This window comes from Sceloporus occidentalis, unplaced genomic scaffold (genome assembly GCF_023333645.1).
Source record: "Sceloporus occidentalis isolate IW3139 unplaced genomic scaffold, rSceOcc1.0.p SCAF_8, whole genome shotgun sequence".
NCBI classification, from domain to species: Eukaryota; Metazoa; Chordata; class Lepidosauria; order Squamata; family Phrynosomatidae; genus Sceloporus; species Sceloporus occidentalis.
Genome location: NW_028316988.1, coordinates 6,602,106 through 6,617,816, shown reverse-complemented (window position 1 = coordinate 6,617,816; position 15,711 = coordinate 6,602,106). Strand labels below are relative to the sequence as shown.

At 45.1% G+C, this 15,711-nt stretch overlaps 1 protein-coding gene across 2 annotated transcripts in view; it reads right to left on the bottom strand.

Annotated features, from left to right (window-relative positions):
• PLCH2 (phospholipase C eta 2) overlaps positions 1–15,504 on the bottom strand; it is a 205,855-nt gene extending 190,351 nt beyond the window's left edge. Inside the window, exon 1 of one of the 2 annotated variants that reach the window (XM_089534368.1) lies at positions 15,230–15,504. In XM_089534368.1, coding sequence (XP_089390494.1) covers positions 15,230–15,260 — 31 coding nt within the window. In that variant the 5' untranslated portion in view covers positions 15,261–15,504. Of the gene's footprint in view, positions 1–11,756; positions 11,793–15,229 lie in introns of those variants that run through there. The other variant, XM_089534369.1, reaches the window with a different exon arrangement.
• Between the last annotated feature and the right edge of the window lie 207 nt (positions 15,505–15,711).

The following is a 15,711-nucleotide window of genomic DNA, read 5'->3' as shown; positions in this document are numbered from 1 at the left end:
ATCCTCCTTGGATGCATTTTCAGGCGGTCTCTAGCAGGTTCAAAATATTTACTTATGCAAGGCTTAACTGGCCTGGTTGCATTTCACAACTGGCCATTTTAAAAGGCACTGGGTAGGAAACGAAACCAGTATTCGAAACCCCGGAGAAGCTAAATGTAACGGCATAAATGCTTAAACCAAGGTTAAGGAAGTTCATTACCGGTCAACCAACGATATTGTTCTGCCAACCTGCCAGTGACTGAGAGTGGTGTAAACACGGAGTAACATGGGTCACCTGTAATTCCCTGAGACAATATCCAATTAAGAAGAAAATCTCCGTTGTTCTGAAGTCAAGGGAGACTGAACGAACCCATCGCCAAGAAAGATTTCGCCCAGAGCAAGAAGCATGGAAAATTGTGTCGAGAGGGCAAGGGAGATGACACAGGTTTCCAATCATTGTGGTTCAATAGACAGGGACACACACACAAAAACTTGTTTGGAGCAATAGTTTTTCACAGATTGACATCAAGTCCCTGATGCGCCGCCAGCGCCGGAGATGCGACACTCCAGAAAGCGAGACGCAATCTGGACCAAATGATCTCTGCTCTCAGCCTCGCCGTTTCATTTTCTCTCTCCGTTTTCTAAAAGTTTGGAGAGTCTGGGTTCATTGAAAAACAAAAGCCAAACAAAAAGAGCCCCAGCGCCTTGCAATGCGACACAGAAAGGAGGTTGCAAACTGAGTTGTCAAACCAAGTGATTCCTTAACTGTACCATTACACCAATATGGCTGCTTATACTGAAGCATTGTGGTTCATTGTGAAATCGAAGGCTTTCATGGCCGGCATCCATAGTTTTTGTATGGGTTTTTCGGGCTATGTGTGGCCATGTTCTAGAAGAGTTTATTCCTGACGTTTCGCCAGCATCTGTGCCACAAACTTCACATTAATGCTGTTTGACACCACTTTAACTGCCATGGCTCCAGCCTATGGAATCCTGGGATTCCCAGCATTCTTTACCATTGAGCCACAGCCGGTAAAGTGGTGTCAAACTGGATTTTTTAGGCAGCCTAGGTAACCAGCTTCCAATCCTCTGTATCCAGTCGTTTCATCTGCACATGAAGGAAGAGTTTGCTAATATTACAGATCATGTTAAGGATCGGAGCATCCCTCTGCTAAACCCACACTCCAAATTGCTCCCTTCAAAGCTGCTTTATAGATATATGAAACGGAGAGCTGGCTTCTCATAGCATCTCCACATATAATGCAGGGACGCACAATAGGGATTTAATGCTTAACTAATTTTCACTTTGAAGGAAGCAATGAGTAACTTGAGCAATTTTCTTCCTGCTGTGAGGAAGTCTTTGTAAACCAGGCCTTTTAAAGCCTATTTGCAGTTCAGGATGCATTTGGCGAAAGATTCATACCAGGTTGTCTTAGGCATAAAACAGCATTTTCGGTGCAGAAAATATTATTTCTACAGAGGAGTATTATTTTTCCATGCAGAGCATGGTTCAAGCAACCAGGAGCAGCAAGTCATTTCTGACTTATGGCGACTTATGGTTGCAATGTTGTTGTTGTGTGCCTTCAAGTCATTTCTGACTTATGGTTGCAATGTTATTGTTGTGTGCCTTCATTTCTGACTTATGACGACTTATGGTTGCAGGGTTGTTGCTGGGTGCTTTCAGGTCATTTCTGACTTATGGCGCCTTATGCTTGCAATGGTGTTATTGCGTGCCTTCAAGTCATTTCTCACTTACGGCGACTTATGAATGCAATGTTGTTGCATGCCTCCAAGTCATTTCTGACGTATGGTTGCAATGTTGTTGTTGCATGCCTTCAAGTCATTTCTGACTTATGTTGACTTATGGTTGCAATGTTGTTGTTGTGTGCCTTCAAGTCATTTCTGACTTACGTTGACTTATGGTTGCAATGCTATTGTTGTGTGCCTTCATTTCTGACTTATGACGACTTATGGTTGCAATGTTGTTGCTGGGTGCTTTCAAGTAATTTCTGACCCATGGTGACTTATGCTTACAATGGTGTTATTGCGTGCCTTCAAGTCATTTCTCACTTACGGCAACTTATGGATGCAATGTTGTTGCATGCCTCCAAGTCATTTCTTACGTATGGCTGCAATATTGTTGTTGCATGTCTTCAAGTCATTTCTGACTTATGGCAACCCTCAGGCTACCATATCCCAGGGTTTTCTTGGCAATATTTGGTCTGAAATGGTTTGCGGACACCTTCCTCACAGGCTGAGAGAGTGTAATGTGCCCAAGGTCTCCTTTTGCCTCACAAAAACCAACAGAAAGACCCAAATCCCTACTTAACCAGTCTCTTTTAACATCTATGTGCATCCTCTGCTGTCAAGGGGCTCATTAAGTTTGAACAAACATCTCCCATCTTGCACCTCGTCTCAAAACATTCCTTTTATACACACTGAGAAACTCTGAACTTATTCCTGGGTACTGGGAGAAAAGGCCTTGCGGCAAGCGCCCGTCTTCAATAGTCCCATTCGCCCACCCATGCAGGGGCTTTATTTATATATTTGCTTTTGCACTCGAGAGACAAAATCTGTATTTGATTTAAAAAGAGAGACTTTAGGGTCTGTTTGTCTTCTCTAGAAGAGACTCCACAGCCTAAGATCGATGGCGCTGCAGCAGGAAGAAACTTCTCTTCCTACAACCTGATGCTACCGCAAGATAATAATAGCAAAATAATAGCAAAGCTGCTATGCTTCTGGGCTGAAAAGAGAGTCTGAATTTGCATTCTCAGCATAGGTGACTTTCTACTAGAAGGAGCAAATGGTCACATCCACATAACATGTGTGTTATGAATCTGGAAGGCTTCTGTTGCCATTGTCACGTTGCCTCTGGAACCGTCGGCCAGCAGAGCGCAGGGGTTAAGAGACCGAGCTCTGAATCAAGACATCCTTCTGCTCTGTGACCTCAGGCAACCCAATCTTTCTCAGCCACAGCTGCTCCCTCCTCTCTGCAGCAGCCCAGGTGTTGATTTAAAGCCCTGGGAGCAAGGAACTCTGCTCTGTATGCTGCAGGCTCCATTGTTCAGCCGTTTCGATGCAAGACAAAACTCCATTCTGCATTGCAAAAATAATATAGCAATAGCAAGTACTTTTCTATACCACTTATTGGTGTATTAGCACTCCCTAAGTGGTTTGAAGTGCATTAGCCAATTGCCCCCAACAATTGGGCACTCATTTTACTGACCAACAAAAGGATGGGAGGCTGAGTGGACCTTGGAGCCCTGCCTGGGATCGAACTCACAACCACTGCACCACCACTCCATTGACACTGCTCTAACTGCTGTGGCTCCTTGGTATGGATTTCTGGGATTTGGAGTTTGATGTGGCACCAGACAGAGGCAGATAAATATCTTCCAAAACTACAACTCCCAACATCCCATTGCATTGAGCCGTAGCAGTCCGAGAGGCGTCCAACTGCATTATTTCTGCAGCGCAGATGCAACCAGAGGCACTTTACAAACAATTTCATCCCAGTGCTCTCGGACTCCGGAGAAGGCAATGGTAAACCAGCCTCTGTTTAAAAACCTCCAAAGAAGGAGACGCCACCACTCTCCAAAGGAGCATCAAACAGTAGTTACCATCAGGAGGTTCCTTCAAATGTTGGAGGAGCTTGCATCCATTGCCTTGGGTCCTATTCTCTGGCGCAGCAGAAAACAAGCTTGCTCCCTCCTCAATATGACATCCCTTTAAATATTTAAACAGGGCTATCAGATCACCTCTTAACCTTCTCTTCTCCAGGCTAAACATCCCCAGCTCCCTAAACCGCTCCTCTTCAGGCATGGTTTCCAGATCTTTCACCATTTTGGTCACTCTTCTCTGGTGCAGGGGAGGCAAAAGAGTTCATGCACATCAAAAACAGAAAAACCTGGAGGACTGGATGGATCAACAGCCCCAAGAGAGAAGATGCCTAAATCCTCAACTTGCTTTAGAGGATTAATTTGGGAACATCCAAACTGATCGTAACCATAATCATTTTAGCATCCCTCCCACTCCTTGCCCAGCAGCGTACCAGTCCCCTGTTCATCTGCCAAAACCTAAATCCTTTCCTTTGCCTCCAGCAAGGGCATCCTCACCACTTCACTGTGGTGTTTTCCACTTAGTAACCTGATGCTGTTTAAGTGCTTCGCTACTTATGTTCTATACGGTTGGGATGACGACAAATAATTCAGCACTTGTAAGTGACCGTAAGGTAGAGGGGAATGGGTCCATTTGCAACAGTGTAGGAGAAGCTGGTCTTATACAGCACAGAGGTACTGACAAGTTCAGTGAGTTGTATGTTATGGTCCACTCCTTACTGGCCTACCAAGATAGCTGTAAATTTAGAGCTGAGGACCATGGCCATCAGTGTCAAAAGAATTGTTGTTGTGTGCCTTCAAGTTGCTTCCAGCTTATGAAGATCCTGAAACACAATGTTACCCCAAGGTCTAGCCTCCCTGCACCCCTCTCTTTTGATCTACAAACTGACCAAGAAAATCCACAAATGCTTTGCTCAGCCAAGGACCAGGAGACCCTCTCACAGCCGATGGAGTTTACTGCATACCATGCAGCTGCGGACAAGTCTACATAGGGACCACCAAACGCGGTGTGTAAATACGAATCAAGGAACACAAGAGACACTGCAGACTGGGTCAGCCAGAAAAATCAGCAGTAGCAGAACACATTATAAACCATCCTGGGCATAAAATGTGGTTTGAAAACACTGACATTCCTGGACCATGCCAACAACTGTCAGGCCAGAATGCACAGGGGAGCCACTGAAATCCACAAACACCTGGACAACTTCAACAGGAAAGAAGAAACCCTGAAAGTAAACCAAGTTTGGCTCCCAGTCCTTAAAAAAGACCAAAATCAAGACCCAGCAAGTGCAAAATGAAAACCAGGATTAAGGGTTTTCCCAGCAGACAATGGATCACTAACTAAATAGATACCCCAAGGCCTTGCCATTCAACAACAGAACAACACACAGATTAACATGGAAATCACTCCTCCCAACCCAGGGTCACAGAGTGTATATACGTGTGTGTATGTATGTGTGTGTGTGTGTGTGTGTGTGTGTGTGTGTATATATATATGTATACACACACACACACTGATGTATCACCTGTATCTATGGCTGGCATCCTCAGAGAATTCTGGCATGGAAGATACACACACACACACACACACACACACACACACACACACACAACTCTCTTCCATGCCAGCATTCTCTGAGGATGCAAGCCACAGATACTGATGAAACATCAGGAATCAACATTTCCAGCACATGGCCACATAGCCAGGAAAACCCACCCAAAAACTATAGATCCTGGCCGTGAAAGCCTTCAACTTCCCACTGGATGACTTTAGGCACATCCTCTCAGCCTCAGAGGAAGGCAACGATGAACCCCTTCCGAACAAATCCTGCCAAGAAAATGCTACGAAACGGTCGCCCAAGGGTTGCCATAAGTTGGAGATGACTTAAAGGCTCCCAAACAACAACCGCAACGCATCCATAAGTGAGAGCTGACTTGAAGGCCCACAGTGCGCATAACTCTGACGGAACCAGAGACAGGAGAGAAGATGAAATGGCCAATTATTGCTCATCCTCAAGATGATGTTTCTGCAAGCGACGACCTCTTTTTATTACAGACATAACCCTCATCAAGCGTTGAAAACAACGGCCCAATTTTCTGCTCTCTGTTGCGAGCCAATTTTTATTTTGTGTTATTTGTGGGGTTGAGGAGGCGCCACATTTATTCACCAGAAAATTAGACTTGGACTGATTGTTTTCTCTCCGCTTTGTGCGGCTCATAACTGGAATAACAAATGCAGCCTCAACCATTCTGATATCATTCTTTGTTTGTGTGTGTGTGTGCTGCACATGCACACAAACATACACACATATTTGGGGGCAAAATGAGCTTCCAACGCACAAAATATCCCTGGCAAATGAGATCCCTCCATGACCTGCCTTTTCTCCAGGGACTGCAAGAAGCTGACTCCATAAATGACTGTCAGGATTCTGAACCTTTGCATTAAATGAGGGTGAAAAACACAAAAGAAAACCGCAAGGGCTCTAACAGCAACAACCGGAGTTGTGTCGGTGTGTGCGAACATTTGTTCAGAAGTCACAGAGAGGCTGCAGATTTATATTTAGCTTCATTTTGCATTATGTAATTTACCATGCGAAAGGGAGGAAGGAAGAAAAAAAGCTCCCTCTCGGTTTTCTAAAATTAAAAAGGTAGCAAGCTTTCCTTGAACCACATACATGTGCGCACGTATGCGTGATATCTAGAGAGTACAAGAATTAAGAGCGCACTTTTTCCTCCTCCCCGAATACCTGGGGATCAGCACCAAAAAGAAAGTGGCATTATCTAACAAGGTCTCTTCCCTGAGACAATCCCGAGGATGGAAACACAAAAAGATTGCGCTTGGCAGCTATTTAAATAATGCCATCTTGGCCAAGTTTCCTTTGTGGCGTGAAAAGATTTTGCCATGTTCAATACAGCAGAAGTAAAAACCAAACAGAAACACCCCAGAGTGGCTCGACTGAGGTGTCCCAGTGGCTCTGTGCCTGCAAACAGTATTCATAATACAGTGTGCCCTTTTTTTACGCGGGGGAATCCATTCCGGATCCCCACCCGTGCATAAAAATGCACCTATGCTCAAGCCCCATTGACAGTAATGGGGCTCGTGCATGGTGCAACGGTGTGGTGGCGTGGCGGCAGACGGCACCCCATTCATCTTAATGGGACGAAACCACCCCTTGCCTTCCCACACAGCTTTCAATGTATGCTGAAAGCTGCGTATAGTGCGTCCGCGTATGACGCGGGCGCACTGTATAGTGCTATGATTCCACTTTAACTCTGCCATGACAACATCCGACGGTATCCTGGGATTTGCAGTTCAAGGTGTTTCCAGCGACAGAAGTCTAGTTTCTCGCCAAGCTATGCATCCGGAATTCCATAGGATGCAGCCATGGACGTTAAAGTGGAATCATAGTGCTATAAGTGTGTCATGAGAAAAGACCCTAACACAGTGACAACATTCATCCGCTCAATGCCACACATTGGGAAGGAACATATCAAAAACAAATCCACACAGTCTGTACAGACTAAACTGGAAGTACTAAGATGACACTGATGTTTATTTATTTCCATATTTAGGCAACGCCTGAATAAGATCAATCTATCAGCGCAACAAGATACACATCAGATTTCATTATCCAAAAAAGATAGATAGTCCTTCTATCAAGAAAAAGTCATGAGGAGCAAGATGGAGCTGGAGCAAGGTCTCCAGGTACGTTCTCTGCCTGGGTTCCAGGAACCAGTGAAGGTACTTTAGCACCCAGGTTGCCATCTGAACCTGGGATGACATTGCTTACTATCCAAATGGAGATTTGGGGCAATTCATACTCATTCCAAACCATTTGGCACGATCTCCAAACTGGGACCAAGAGGGATTCTCTCCTGTTCCAACCTTTCTGTTTGAGAATTATGCACGGAGCACTCTTCGCATCCAGCTCATTTCGGCTTATTTCCCCCAACATTAGGAGTGCAGAGGAGCACACTGACAAAGCATTGCAAAAAACAAAAAGGACAGAGCGGTATCTCTCTGAGAATCTCCTCTGGGAGAAAGAGCTGGAATCCACTTCTGAAACACCTGCTGAGTCCTTTTCCTCCCCACCACAGGAGGATTATTATTTTCTCCATTCGGAGCAGAGCGGATCAAAAACAACAAGGAAAGCAAAACGAGAAAAGAAAAGGCGCAGGTATTATCAGGCAAGGTGCTTCTCCTTGCCTCCCTTCCCCAGTTATTGCCAAATTATGGTCTTAATGTTTTCATTTGTAGCAGTTATGGGGAGAAAAAATCCGGTGTGGTGTAGTGTTGGATTAGGAGTCTAGGGCCCTGTACGGATTGGCGAAAAGTGCCGGCCTGTGGGTGGAGTCATGCCGTAGCTCAATGCTGAATGCCATGACCCCATTGCCAGGGCGCCATTTTGGTGCACGCCTGGTTGCACAGCAAGATCCATGATGAGGCCACTGTGGCGCAGCACCCAAACAGCGCAGCGCAGAACAGGCTTCATCATGGTGCGCCGCCACGCCTATGATGCCCCTTCCAGGGAGCTGCTTATGGCAGTCTCTTTTTGCTCTCTTCAGGGAGTGGATTGGTGCCATCGTGTGCAGTTGCCGTGGTACCAATCTGGGGCGAAAAGGGGTGGCTGTATGGCGCCCATCTGCATAGTCCCTGGGTTTCCTGTTTGGCCATGGAAATCCCCTGGGTGACCTTTGACAAGTCACACTTTCTCAGCCTCAGAGCAGGGTGACCAGATGCCATAACTGCAAAGGAGGACAAGGCGCCGCAAAAAGGAGGGTGTGCAAGAAAAAGGGAGGGCATGGCCATGCTTAAAACACTCTCATAAATGTAAATCCATGCTGCTTTGTCATGCTCAAAAGGAAGGGCATTTTGGAATTCCTCCCGGATAGAAGGCTGACATGTAGGGCATGTCCTGGAAAAGGAGGACATGTCCTGGAACAGTAGGACACGTGGTCACCCTGCCTCAGAGGAAGGCAAGGGCAAAGTCGCCTTTGAACAAATCTTGGCCTAGAGGAGTCCCATAAATCAGAAATGACTTGATGGTGCAAGAACAAACACGGAAAGGGGGCTTACCATAACACACTTGCTCACAGAAGGGGATGTCTGTGCAACACTGAAATAGGCATCACAAGCCACTGTTCAGACACCTGGATTGTTTATCTGAGCTTTCTATCCAAAGCTCAAAGGAGGTAACAGCTAGGATCGTAGTCTCTCCACCATTTATACTCCCCAAAAGCCAATACTGGGGTTTGCAAAGCCTGCGGGAATCTTCCATGACACTTTTTGTAAAAGCGGGGCAATGCACTCATAGCACATAACAGCCATTGCCAGGAAGGTGTTATTATCACATCTTCTAATATCGAACTCAGATGCTGAGCGCCAACAGAAATGGTGCTGTAAAAGGGACAATTAAAGAAACAAGTCGGAGATATCGGCGTGCGCAGATGTACAAAACATCCCTGAAGCAACCACACAGCCAACGTTGATTAAACATGCTCAGTAGCCACACACTGGTTAATGACAATAATAATTTAAGTTGGAATAACTCTTGCCAGATTGACTGAGTGCGCATAGGCCTGCATTTGTGTCTGTATATAATTGGCTAATTTTGCCTCTTTTGACCTCTTTTCTGGTGATGCAGAAGTGAGCACCTTAACCTGCGGCAGTCCAGATGTTGTTGCGCTCCAATACCCACCACCCTCAACCAGTACGTCTAGTGGTCTGGGACAATAGTATTTCTCACTTATCAAACTTTTGGAGCACTGCAACCTCCCCATCCATTTTAAACACAAGCGCCACCATGGGTTATCATAATTTGGCGTTGATGTGAAGTCACATAACAAATTCATGCATATTTACAAACCAGCATGGTGTCATAGTTCAGGCATAATTCCCACTACCTTTTACACCGGGTCGCAATTTGATTTGGACTGGTTCAAATGACCCTGGTTCCCTCTTAATCCAAGTCGCTGAAGCAACTCTGAGAAGCCCATATTCCAGACCCATTTAACCCGCGTCTTTTTTATGCTGATGTTTTCCGCTTCTTTTTCGATAAATCGATTCCACGCAAGTGTGAACCACAAGCGGATCGGAAGCGATTCAAATTTCCCCTTTGGCCGGCTGGAACCGAATCATTTTGAATTGATTCATTCATGAATGGGAACCACAAGCGGGTTATTTTGATGCCAGAAAATGACAGAAAATGTGGTTGGGGCAAATGTGGTGTGAACCATGATCCAATGTCGAATCGATCCATCGATTCAGATCACACACCGATTTATTTGTAAGTGGGAACGAGGCCTAGGATTCCAGAGGACCGAGGTTCAAATCCTTGCTCAACCACAGAAAACCCATAGGGCAACTCACACTCTCTCAGCCTTATTAGTAGTAGTAGTAGTAGTAGTAGTAGTAGTAGTATTGCATGCCAGAAGCATGTCAAACTATTATATGAGAGAGAATTCAAGGATACAGCCATGTTAGTCTGTAGAACCAGTATGCAGAGAGATCTTGTAGCATCTTTGAGACTCAAAGAAGTTGGCAGCATGAGCATTCATAGCAGTCCGTGTAATGCATCTGTAATGCATCTGAGGAAGTAGACTGAAGCCTAGGAAAGCTCATGCTGCCAACTTCTTTCTTTCAGTTAGTCTCAAAAATGCTACAAGATCTCTCTACATATTATTTGAGATGATGATGATGATGATGACGATGATGATGATGATGACGATGATGACGACAACAACAACAACAACAGTTACTTGGCATCAACATTATCCACATTATCTGTTAAACTAGGCTTCTTGTTAGGGACGGAGTGAGGAAAGGAGACAAGCTACACATGCTGATAGTCACTTATCATTTTCTTATTGCTTTACTAAGCAATCCTGAAATATATAGAGTCAGCCCTCCTGATACATGGATTTTTTATCCACGGTTTCAAGCATTCATGGCTTGAAAATAGTCAAAAAAAAGTATGAATTCCTGATAGCAAACCTTGATTTTCCATTTTATATAAGGGGCACCATTTTGCTCTGCCATTGTATTTAATGGGACTCAAGCACCCACGGATTTTGTTATTCACAGGGGATCCTGGAACCAAACCCCAGCAGATAACAAGGTCCCACTGTATAGATATTTCTGTTTCCCCACTTTGTGCACATACAGTTCCATGTTTAAACCTTGGAAACATCCTGGATGACATCTTTAGGGTGCTTAACCATCCAGAGAGATGTTTATTTCTGCTTCAGAGCTTGCTCTGCCACCAGACATGCGTGGGGTAATATCCCTTTTTGTTTCGCCATTGGCTTTCATTTCCACAAAAGAGAACATGGATATTAAAACATCAAAAGACATTTCTCTGTCAGGCTGTCTATTAATCCGTGCCTCATTGGAAACATCGCACCGGAGGAAAGATTGCACCAGAGGCGTCCTGTCAAAAGGTGGGCGACTCTGGCAGACAGTGCTGCAAAGGGGGAAAGTCAGAAAGTCTCCATTTTCAGTAGAATCATAGAATTGTAAAGTTGGAAGAGACCACAAAGGCCATCCAGTCCAACCCCATTCTGCCATGCAGGAACTCTGAACGATTCCAGCATTTAGCATTTACATTCTATACCGCTTCATAGTGAACTCAGCACCCTCCAAGCAATTTCCAATCTGGAAGCCACTTGCCCCCAACAAGCTGGAAACTCATTTTACCAAAGGATGCAAGCCTGAGTCAACCTTGGAGCCCTGGGATCGAACCCACAACCTTGTGGCTGCGGTTGTGCCCATAACATTGGATTGAACTCACAACATGGTGTGGCTCCAGAGTGCTAATCCAATGCTGAAACCATGCTGGCTTTGCTCTAGGACCCATTTGTTGGTCATTTTGGCAATCCATGGTATCCCTAGAACTCTCCTCCAACACTGTACAGATATAAACCACACCAATCTTCACAAACCCATAGCTATCTTTCCTAGTATTTTTCTATTTTCTGAGTTTCTTTTTCACCACTTCTTCTTTATTCTGGAATCCATGCTTCTCCTGTCTCCCTGCCATGCTCTCCAGCACATAAGGCATTAGACTCTGCGGATGCTTCTGAAAAATGCATCGCCTTCCCATTCCTCATCTCTAGTTCCCATCCCTGAGGAATGCAGGACACAAACCTTGGCAATCTCACCTTCAGATCTGAATTCCTTTTATCTTTACTTTTCCATTACTTTGTTAATGTCGACTGCCTGGGGTGTTTTTAAAGAAGCAAGTCATGTCCGTTTGTTGCGCTATAAAACAAGGAGAGAGGAAAAAATACCGGGAGGAATCTAACAACTGCAGAAACAATGCAGTCTGACACTACTTTAACTGCCCTGGCTTCATAGTATGGAATTTGGGGATTTGTAATAAGACCCTTAGCCTTCTCTCTTAGAAAGGTTCTGGTGCCACAACAAACCACACATCGCATGGAGCCATGGCAGTTAAAGCAGCGTCAGACTGTATTATTTCTGCAGTTGCGGATGCAGCCCAACTGATGTATTTCAGCTTGAGCGTTTGTGGATTTCAAATATGAAAGAGATGGATTGAACACCATGAAAGCACATGCTAAAATAAATGGTTTATTCTTATTCTTAAGGGTGGTGCTAGATTCCCTCCCCGGGTTTTATTTCCTTTCCAGGGGCTATAAACTGAATCACAACTACAACTACCAAACTAACAATCAGATAACGGAATCCAAAATCCTAATGTGCATGCAACACTTGAGTTGGGTGTCAAAGGTCTGGGTTGTGAGAGCTATGGGATCGGCCGGAGCCAGGAGCAACACACTACTAAATACTCTTCCTTTACCTACACCCTCCTTGGGTTGCAACAAGTCTATTGTGCATTTCGGTTGGCCAATAAAGGTATCACTGTTTGGTGGGTTTTGGTTTGAATTCACTCAAGACGTGTGCATATCATTTGAGTGCATGTGTTTTCATGTGTCTGTTGTTCATTCCCTTGAATAAACTACAGTGGACCCTGAAAACCACCTATGCTCGAGCCCCATTGAATATAATGGGGCTCGGACACGGTGGCACACATGCGCCATTCATTCTATTGTTGTGCAACTTTAAGCTGATAGCTGCGTATGGCACGGGCGCATTGTACAACTAATTTGGAGCTGCCTCTGGAGTTCTGTGTGATTTAGAGGTGGTATAATTTGGGTTGCCATCCCAGGCAACCCAGGCTAATATCTGGTAGCTAATATCCCAGGCTAATATCTCACAGCTGTCTTTAAGCAGAGGCTGGATGACCATTGCTTTGATTGGGAGTTCCTGCATGGCCCTTGTGGTCTCTTCCAACTCTATGATTCTATGATTCTAATATCAAATCCCCCTAAAATATATTAAATTTTGGGTGCCTTAAAGGACCCCTCCCTGCAATTTGGGTAGCAGTAGGCTCCATGCAACTGTGGTTGATGCTTAATGTGCCGTGCATAATAACACCACTATGAGTCTTGCTTGTAGCATTACAAATGGTTGCTTTGCTTCTTGGTGTTTTGGCCACAAAATCTCAGTGCCTGTTGCAGCCATAACCTGACAACTCTGGCTCTTCTCCTCCCTGCTTATATCCTCCCTGCAAGGGAGGTCAACCTAAGACAAGCCCATAGTTCTAGGTTCGCTAGAGAACTTCACTAGAACCTGGACATTCCACATCCCAGTCCAACTTGATAACCACCTTCACCAGCTCAGTATCTGGAAATCATGGAGAAAATTAGTTGGTGAGAGCTAGCTAATGTTGCCACAAACCAATGTGTGCGTGTGCACGTGCACATTTATGTTTTTTATTTGCTTTTTGGTTGTGGGTCTGTGTTGTGTGTGTATTTTGTTTTGTTTGCATTTGGAGTTTTTTGTGTATGCATGTTTTTGCTTTCCCTACCAAAACATTAGCAGCTGCTTACAGGTCCCTCTTGTTACTGCGTTCCTTCCAGGCATCTCCAACGGATGGTGAGCCTAATCTAGCATGCAGTTTTCTTGCTTGGAAGATTTGTTTGTTGGAGGAGGTATGCCATTGCCTTCCCCTGAGGCTGAGAGCATGTGATTCAACCAAGGGTCATCCAGTGAGTTTCATAGCCAAGTGGGGATTCGAACCCTGGTCTCCAAAGTCATAGTCCAACACTCAATCCACTATTCCACCTTGGCTCTCTACTGCATTCCAGCTTGTTGGACTGGGTCTACAGGAGTGTTAGGCCAGGTTTCCAGGAGAGCAGGGCTCGAATCCCTGCTACGATGGGGTCCCCATGAGCCAGCGTTGAATTGAAGGGACAAAAACGACAACGAAACCACACACACACCTGAAGAACCTCTAAGCCTGCCTTTGCTTTCACTTCATATGAAACTTTGGTGACAGGTCTAGCAAAGAAATGAGAGCATTAAGGCAAATGTTGCACTTAAGACTGCCCATGCACACACACATTGGATCCCAAAAAGCATGGGCATGTTTCCAAACTCTTTTGAAGCCCCCTTGCAAACATTCCCCGGAAGAATCTGAAGCCTGCCAACACTCTTCCTTGTGTTTTTGCAAAAGCCGCACCAAGCTTCTCTGCCTCCAACACCTCCTCTTCTCCCCCTTCGTATGTTTTCTCTCTAGGTTGCAGCTATAACTGACTAGTTACTCATCCCTGATGCCAAGCAAAGGCTACCTGTATCCTGCCTGACGTCTTTATCAACCACCTTGAAAACACTCCAGAGATCTGTCCTAGCCAAAACTGGCAAGGCGTCTGTGTGTCAGAGAGAAAGACAAAGACAGAGAGAAAGATGCATAATGCACATCTCTCTGTGTATGTGCGTCTGCCTCTCCCTGGAAAAAAAACCTGATCTAATGTTCAAGGCATCTACTTGCTGCTTCAATGAGGTATGTACAGTAACTTACCAGATGCAACTCAAGCATCGCAAAGCAACAGCACATTATCGCCATCCGTACAAGGCACTGGCAAGCCTCGAGAGAGATAGCGTCGCATCCCACCCACCCACCCCCCAATACAAAAGAACAGTACGTTTCTCAGAAGCAGCAACCTCAACCATCACACCGATGCTATTATTAAATCCGACAAGCATTCTTCCCAAGCCATCCCTAGGCACTGCTTGAACTGCAGAGGCACTTCTCCCGCGTGTAAAGTTTGCAAGGCTTGCTCCGAAGATGCTCCACCGACAGCACCTAAGGAACACTCTGCCCAGGATCAGTGAGAAGTTCCCGTTCCCAGCGTACCCAAAGCCAAAATATATATTTCTGTTCAATGAGTCTTCTCCATTAGCTATATCCACATCTATAATTTATCAAGATACGGAAACCATCCACCAAAAGAATAAAGGCTACTTTGCTCCAGAGCAACTGGTTTGGAATGGAAGTGACTACCTGTCTCAGATCAAGAACAAACCATGACATGTTCAAGCAAAGCAGCTTGTGTGTTCGTAACATGAATTACAGAGAGAAAGCAATGCAAGCATCCTTTTTCAATATATATTGTTACCATACAGACATATAAACCCACACACACACTGTTGCTATCAACCTTACCCAAGCCAAGAGAGAATAAGTCTGCCCTAGTTTACTAGCCGGCATCTGGGTAGGTTTTATGTTTAAAGGCAGCAGTGGAGCACAACAAAGATCAAGTCCACCTACTGTGCTTCTGCGGTTGGGTTCCTAAATCCATCGTCTTCTCAGAGATGACTTTGGTTGTTGTTGTTGTTCAGTTGCGTAGGTTGGAATATAAATGCTCCTGCATTATCTTCCTCTCCCTTGCTCCTCTCTCTTGCCAGAGCCAGAGTCCGCTTTCTATGAGACAGTAGTTTAAATTTCATCCCATTTATTAAGCTCAGCCACTGAGGAGTCACTGTCAGCAGCCCTTCTCTCCTTTGCTCTTCATGTTATGTCTGTGCACTTCGGTGATGCAGAGCTTGAGCAAAGAGAGGCAGGGAGCTGCAAGAGGGCTGGGGAGATACTCAGCCAAATAAAGTCCAGGGTTTTATACTTTATATCTTTTTGTTCCGATGATTAACACTTTCTAAGCATAGTACTTCTTTTTTCCCCCTGTGAATAGTCGCTGTCACTTAAGGATGGGAGTCCTTGCAGTTTTCCAGATCCGAACCCCCAAAATAACACTG